The sequence below is a fragment of the Pan troglodytes genome, chromosome 6 (assembly GCF_028858775.2).
Source record: "Pan troglodytes isolate AG18354 chromosome 6, NHGRI_mPanTro3-v2.0_pri, whole genome shotgun sequence".
Classification (NCBI taxonomy): domain Eukaryota; kingdom Metazoa; phylum Chordata; class Mammalia; order Primates; family Hominidae; genus Pan; species Pan troglodytes.
This window is the reverse complement of record NC_072404.2, coordinates 85,671,239-85,678,600: the sequence shown is the minus strand read 5'-3', so window position 1 is coordinate 85,678,600 and position 7,362 is coordinate 85,671,239. Positions and strand designations below refer to the sequence as shown.

Here is a 7,362-nt window from a genome sequence, read left to right as displayed (position 1 = left end):
CAGCACTTTGGGAGGCTGAGGCGGGTGGATCACCTGAGGTCAGGAGTTTGAGACCAGCCTGACCAACACGGTGAAACTCTGTGTCTACTAAAAATATTAAAAAATTAGCAGGGCATGATGGCAGATACCTGTAGCCCCAGCTGTTCAGGAGGCTGAGGCAGAAGAATTGCTTGAACCTGGGAGGCAGAGGTTGCAGTGAGCTGAGATCGTGCCATTGCACTCCAGCCTGGGGCGACAAGAGCGAGACTCCATTTCAAAAAGAAAAGAAAAAAAAAAAAAAAAGAACACACAAGACACAACAACCTTCAAAGGAAAAAAGAATCGCATTTTATTTGGCCTATTATTTGAGAACAGCAACTGTGTCTACACTCTTGATAAACCCACACAGTATATCATGCATAGAAAAAAAAAGCTAGAGTCTTTTCTCCCCCTTATCCCCCCACCCTATCTTCCCCTCACCAAAATGTGGGGTGAGCCCAGATTTGAAGGCAGTACAGGCCCTTGTCCCTAAGACAGCATGGAGCAACCTGTCACAAAGCAGGGAATCTCCTTAAAGTCATGTCTTCCCAAAAAGATTAAACTACCCAGGCTGGCCCTTCACCCCGGTCCTCCACGTTCATTTCTTTTAAAAAAAAAAAAATTATGATTTTTTTTTTTTTCAGCATAAAAGTTTGAGTAGGCTGGGTGTGGTGGCTCACGCCTGTAATCCCAGCACTTTGGGAGGCCGAGGCAGGTAGATCACTTGAGGCCAGGAGTTTGAGACCAGCCTGGCCAACATGGTGAAACCTCATCTCTACTAAAAATACAAAAGTTAGTTGGGTGTGGCAGTGCACACCTGTAGTCCCAGGTACTCGGGAGGCTGAGGCACGAGAATCACTTGAACCCAGGAGGCGGAGGTTGCAGTGAACCGAGATTGTGCCACTGCACTCCAGCCTGGGTGACAGAGCGAGACTCCGTCTCAGAAAAAAAGAAAAAGCATCAGAACCAGGTCAGGAGGAGAAGGCAAAGAGTTGCCACTGCTCTCCTTCTGGGATCTTCTCACCCAGCTCCAGAAAGGCAAGGGGCCTTGGATGCTTGGAGCCATTGCTCAGCCCCCGGGAACCACATCACCTGCTCCCTCGGGTTTTTCATAGAAGAGACACATCCCTGGAGAGTGTTGCTAAGAAACAGGAAAATTAGCTCTTCCCCCCATCACTGTGGCTTCCCCAGGCCCCGAGTAGCCCGCCAAGCAGCTCAGGCCCAAAATCAGGGCTGGAGGGCTGGGCGGTGATTAGAGGGTGGTTTGGTTGCCAGGATATCTCTGGACAGGGCCCTTGACAGCCACTGCCCTGGCCCTAGGGGAAGTCTTCTTCTGCTTGGCGTCCAGGTTCTTCATGTACCTCTGGACCCACTCCTGCTTGGGGTCGCCACAGAACTGCTGGCCCTTCTTGGTGGTAAAGCTGTGGAAGAAAGGGACAGGGGATCAGCTGAGGTCGACAGGGACCTTCGGCCACTCCACTTCATGGCGGGGAGGATGTGGACGCCCAGAGAGAGTAAGGCTTCCTTGCAAGTTGCTGAGATGATGTCATCTTCATTTTTTGACACAGGGTCTCACTCTGTTGTCCAGGCTGCAATGCAGTGGCGATCATAACTCACTGCAGCCTCAAATTCCGAGGCTCAAGCGGTCCTCCCGCCTTAGCCTCCTGAGTAGCTGGGACTACAGGAACATGCCACCATGCCCAGCTAATTTTTTTTATTTTTTTGCAGAAACGGAGTCTCACTATGTTGCCTAGGCTGGTCTTAAACTCCTGGCCTTAAGCAACCCTCCTGCCTCAGCTTCCCAAAGCACTGAGATTGCAGATGTAAGCCACTGCACGTGGCCTTCTTATTGTATTTCTATTTCATGCCTCTGTTTACAAAATGAGTTCACAGTTACTACCTATGAAGCTATTTGGAGGACAGACACATGTCGGCCCACGTGACCTTGAGCAAGTTACCTTCCTGAGCCTCAGCTGTCCTCCGTAAAATGGGAACAATCATCCCTACCCCATAGAATTGTTGAGAGAATTAGATAAGATATTGTCTTGTGCCCCTGAATAGTGCCTTGTTATATATTTGGTGCTCAGTAGATATTGAATCTAAATCCTTCTCCTGGTGGCTCACGCCTGTAATCCCAGCACTTTGGAAGGCTGAGATGGGCAGATCACTTCAGGTCAGAAGTTCGAGACCAGCCTGGTCAACATGGTGAAACCCTGTCTCTCCTAAAAATACAAAAATTAGCCGGGCATGGTGGTGCGTACCTGTAATCCCAGCTACTCGGGAGGCTGAGGCATGAGAATTGCTTGAACCTGGGAGGCGGAAGTTGCAGTGAGCCAAGATCGTACCACTGCACTCCAGCTTGGGTGATAGAGACTCCGTCTCAGGAAAGAAAAAAAAAAATCCTCCTCCTGGCTGGGTGTGGTGGTTCATGGCCGTAATCCTAGCACCACTTTGGGAGGCTGAGATGGGAGGATCACTTGAGCCCAGGAGGTTGAGGCTGCAATGCAATGAGCTATGATCATGCCACTGCACTCCAGCTTGGGTGACAGAGCAAGGCCCTATCTCCTAAAAAGAAAAATGAAATTAAAAAAATAAATATATCCTCCTCCTAGTTTTATGGGCAAGGAAGTTGAGGACCAGAGAGGGGAGGTGACTTCTCCAGGGATGCACAGAGCTGGGGCTGGCTGACCTTGCTTCTCAGGGACCCTGGAGTTGCACCTGCCCCCGCCCCTCTCCTGCCACGTGCCCATGAAGGATACCTACATCACTCCTGCCTTGAGGCACGTGCTCCTGCTGGACAGCTGGTAGCTGACCACTCGGTTCTCAGGAATTCTCTTGGAAACAAAGAACATGCAGCAGGGAGAGGGGATGACCACAGAGCCTAGAAGAGGAGAGAGAGAAGAGCCACGTCTTTTCCCAGCCTCCCCTTGGCTCTGGGCCTCAGAGCTGGAGCTTGAACCCTGCACCAAACACCGCCAGTCCATTCACTGGGCTGCCCTTTCCCCAGCGCTTCCCTCCAGCCCCAGGCTGGTCAGTCCTGCACCCCCCACTGTGCCATCCCAGCCATGCCCTTGGAACTGCATCCTGTCGGAGGTCTTACCCGTAGGGATGACGTGGTGGGCACAGACACCAAGGAACAGAAGGCTGGTTACGATGGTCATCAGGCCTGCCATGTCTCAGAGAGCAGAAGCACCAGCTCGGGGCTCAAAGCCGACGTGCAGGAGGAAAGGACCTAGGGATAAAGAGCTCGGGTCCTTGCAGAGTACCCCAAACTCCCTCCCTCTGCCCTTTATGGGGCAACTAGAAGGAAACACGCCCCCGAGCCCCCTCCACGCTTCCTTGAAAATCCTGAGGCCTGTGGTCTGGAAAGAGGAAGTTGTTGTCCCGTAGTTGCCCAGCTGAGTCAAGGGTTATTTTGGGCTCCGAACAAAAGAACTGGGGGAGGGGACATCACCCCACCTAGGCCAAGTTCAAAGGTGTTGGATGCATTGTCAGAAGGCCCATGGGATCCTGGCTGTGTTGGCCACTCCCTGTGGGATCCTGGATAAGTCACTCACCTCCCTGAGCCTCAGTTACTTCAGCTGAAAATGGGCAGAGTCATCCCTATCTTCTCCCTTCCATTCATTCATTCATTCATTCACCCAATTATTTATTAGGCATGTGGTCTGTGCCAGGCACTGGGAGGACTCTAATGGGGAGACAGATTTGTGATCAAGTGTGTGTAACAGACAATAAGAGGTCAGCTGGGCACGGTGGCTCATGCTTGTAATCCCTGTGCTTTGGAAGGTTCAAGTGGGAGGATCATTTGAGGCCAGGACTTTGAGACCAGCCTAGGCAACAAAGCAAGACCCTATCTCTATAAAAAATAAAAAAATTAGCCAGGCGTGGTGGTGCAGGCTTGTAGTCTCAGCCCTTGGGGAGGCTGAGGTGGAAGGATGACTTGAACCCAGGAGTTCAAGGCTGCAGTGAGCTGTGATCACACCACTGCCTCTCCAGGCTGGGCAACAGAGCAACACCCTGTCTTAAAATCAATCAATCAACCAATCAATCAATCAGTCCATGACAAGTCTTGACAGAGCAAAGCAGATGCTGTCAGGACCACTTTCCATCAGCTCTCGGTGGCCTTGAAGTCCCAACAGCCATCGCCTGTACCCTCAAGTTGCCGGAGCCACTTAGTCACCAAGGTTCTAGGGAAGTGGGAAATGCCTGGAAATTCACATCCTCTGAGGTGGCCAATGTCTGCCAGAGGGATGCCGACTCCAGGTCCAGCATGACCTACCCTGTTTCCTGAGTTTCCAACTCGGTCAAATCTGTGACTCTCTGTGCAGCCGGACTTCGCTTGGCCCCTTCCCCCGCCGACCAGATTCCCAGTCCCCCGATGGTCTCTCGTGGAAGCATCTCTTAATAAACCACAAGCCCATGAATCCCTGCCTCAGGGTCTGCTTTGGGGACCCTGACCCAGGACAAGGTATGGGGGTGGTGGGTGGGAGGAAGGGAAACATAGGAGAAACCAGGGGCCGGGAGCGGTGGCTCATGCCTGTAATCCCAACGCTTTAGGAGGCTGAGGTGGGAGGATTGATTGAGGCCAGGAGTTTGAGACCAGCAGGGGCAACATAGCAAGACCCTGTCTCCAAAAGAAATAGAAAAATTAGCCAGGCACGGTGGTATGCGCCTGTAGTCCTAGCTACTCGGGAGGCTGAGGCGGCAGGATCACTTGAGCCTAGGAGTTTGAGGCTACAGTGAGCTAGGTGAGCACCACTGAACTCCAGCCTGGGTGACAGAGCATAATCCTGTCTCTTAAAAAAAAAAAAAAAAGAAAGGCTGGGTGAGGTGGCTCATGCCTGTCATCCCAGCACTTTGGGAGGCTAAGGTGGGAGGATTATTTGAGCCCAGGAGTTCAAGACCAGCCTGCTCAACATAGCAAAACCCTGTCTTTAAAAAGAAAAAGAAAAAGAAAACAAAAAAAACCACGGGAAAACTGGCCAATTGTGCCAGGAGGAAAGTTCAGGAGGGACTCATAGCTGACAGCTGCACTGAGGTTGGAGGACGGAAGGCACTGGCAACTACGCGGAAGCCTGTAAGTCATAACGTCCAGTTCAGTTGTAAGGGACTGAGGCAACTTTATGAGGCAGAGTGGGACATGGCTCCCACCTCACTCCACCCCCGATTCCAGGATCCCAGGTCAGGACCTCATGATCAGAGACTCCCTTCACCCGCCACTCCCATGTGGCTGACTGCCACGGAGGCTCTACAGCCCTTTGTAATTATTGGGTAACAAGAACAAGGAGGAGGGGGTAACAATTGGTCAGCTGCTTAATTGATCACAGGTTCATATTGTTACTGACAGGCTTCAATTATGCCTAACCATAAGAAAGATTTGTGCGGTCTCCAACACTCCCATACCCAACCCCTCCCTACGGTTCTCTCCATTTGCCTTCTCCAACCTCCCTGCATTGGGATTCCAGGGCACACACCGATGTAGGACCCACACAGTGGCATAGTGGGAGCACAGTGGTACTCGTCACTTGGTGGCCAGCTGGGTGTCTGCGTCTCAGTCTCATGCTTGACCTGAACGCCTTGAGATAAATTTATATACCCGCCAAGTGCCGAGCAAATCACCTGTGCCATGGCCAGCGTTTGCAGAATGAATAGATGACAGATCAACTCTGAAACAACTTCCTCTGGACCAGGGACTCCTGTGTGGGTTTTGCCCACAGAGCACAACTGGAGCCAGCGTGTACACAAGGTAAGTCAGCAAGGCGGGTCCCCTGATGGAGGCAAGACTGAAGTCGGGGAGGCTGGTAGCACCTGATCTCGCTGCCTATGCTTACAGAGTGAAAAATGCTGAGAGCCCAACTCAGGGCTTCATTAGCCTGGCACCTGCCCCTGTCTGCCTTCACCTCCCCATCAGCCAACAATAATTATCCTCTGCTGGCAGAGCAATTAGGGAGGATTAAGTGAGAAAAGTCATGGGAAGGCCCTTTATACATGCAGAGGTTTTTTTCTTTAAAATTTTATTTATTTATTTATTTATTTATTTATTTTTGATACGGAGTCTCTCTCTGTCGCCCAGGCTGGAGTGCAGTGGCGTGATCTTGGCTCACTGCAACCTCCACCTCCGAGGTTCAAGCGATTCTCCCGCCTCAGCCTCCCCAGTAGCTGAGATTACAGGCACCCACCATCGTGTCTTGCTAATTGTTGTATTTTTAGTAGAGACGGGATTTCACTAGGTTGGTCAGGCTGGTCTTGAACTCCTGACCTCAGGTAATCCACCCACCTCGGCCCCCCAAAGTGCTGGGATTACAGGTGTGAGCCACTGCACCTGGCCAAAAAAAAAAAAAAAAAAAATTTGAGACAAGGTCTCACTCTGTTGCCCAGGCTGGAGTGCAGTGGTGTGATCATAGCTCATTGTAGCTTCCAACTCCTGGACTCAGGTGATCCTCCTGCCTCAGCCTCCTGAGTAGCTGGGACTACAGGTGCACGCCACCATGCCCAGCTAATTTTTTAAATTTTTAGTAGAGACGGGGTACCCCTATGTTGCCCAGGCTAGTTTCCAACTCCTGGCTTCAAGCAATCCTCCCACCTCGACCTCCCAAAGCGCTGGGATTACAGGCATGAGCCACTGTGCCCAGCTCATCATGATGTCTTATGACAGCTCTTCTAATTTTTGCTCCCCAGTGATTCAGAGGGGATGCCGGTTGACTGCCTGCATTTTCTCACTCAGTGGGTGCCGGGAGTGTGGTGTGTGGGGAGGAGGAAGTTGGGGGTAGAAAGGATGGTCAGACAGAGGCAGCACTCAGGAGAAGAGTGAGGCTGGGGTAAATAGGGCGGGGATGCCTGCCATCCCCATGTTGCAACAGGAGTGAGCGAGCAGAAGGTCATTGGGTGGGAGTGTGTGGGGTGGGGTGCTTCACCCCAGATTAGTAATACCCATTAAGGGCTTTTCCAAGGCCTTAAAAAACACAAAATATCCAATCTTTTTTTTTTTTTTTTTTGAGAAGAGTTTCACTTTGTCACCCAGGCTGCAGTGGAATGGCCTGATCTCAGCTCACTGCAGCCTCAACCTCCCAGGTTCAAGCAATTCTCATGCCTCAGCCTCCTGAGTAGCTGGGATTATAGGCACCCATCACCACACCCAGCTAGTTTTTGTATTTTTAGTAAAGATGGGATTTCACCATGTCAGCCAGGCTGGTCACCAACTCCTGACCCCAAGTGTTTTACCCACCTCGGCCTCCCAAAGTGCTGGGATTACAGGCATGAGCCACCGCACTGGGCCAAAACACCCAATGTTTTGTTGTTGTTGTTGTTGTTGTTTGTTTTGTTTTCAGACACAGTCTCTCTTTG

General features: G+C 51.3%; 1 protein-coding gene across 1 annotated transcript; it reads right to left on the bottom strand.

Moving 5' to 3' along the window:
* Positions 1–304: 304 nt before the first annotated feature.
* Positions 305–3,292, bottom strand: CCL24 (C-C motif chemokine ligand 24). Its single transcript, XM_001155246.4, has 3 exons — positions 3,119–3,292; positions 2,782–2,899; positions 305–1,439 (listed from the first exon to the last, which is right to left on the bottom strand). Exons 1-3 carry the CDS (start codon positions 3,189–3,191, stop codon positions 1,271–1,273), a joined length of 360 nt encoding a protein of 119 aa, XP_001155246.1. The 5' UTR covers positions 3,192–3,292; the 3' UTR covers positions 305–1,270.
* Positions 3,293–7,362: the final 4,070 nt, after the last annotated feature.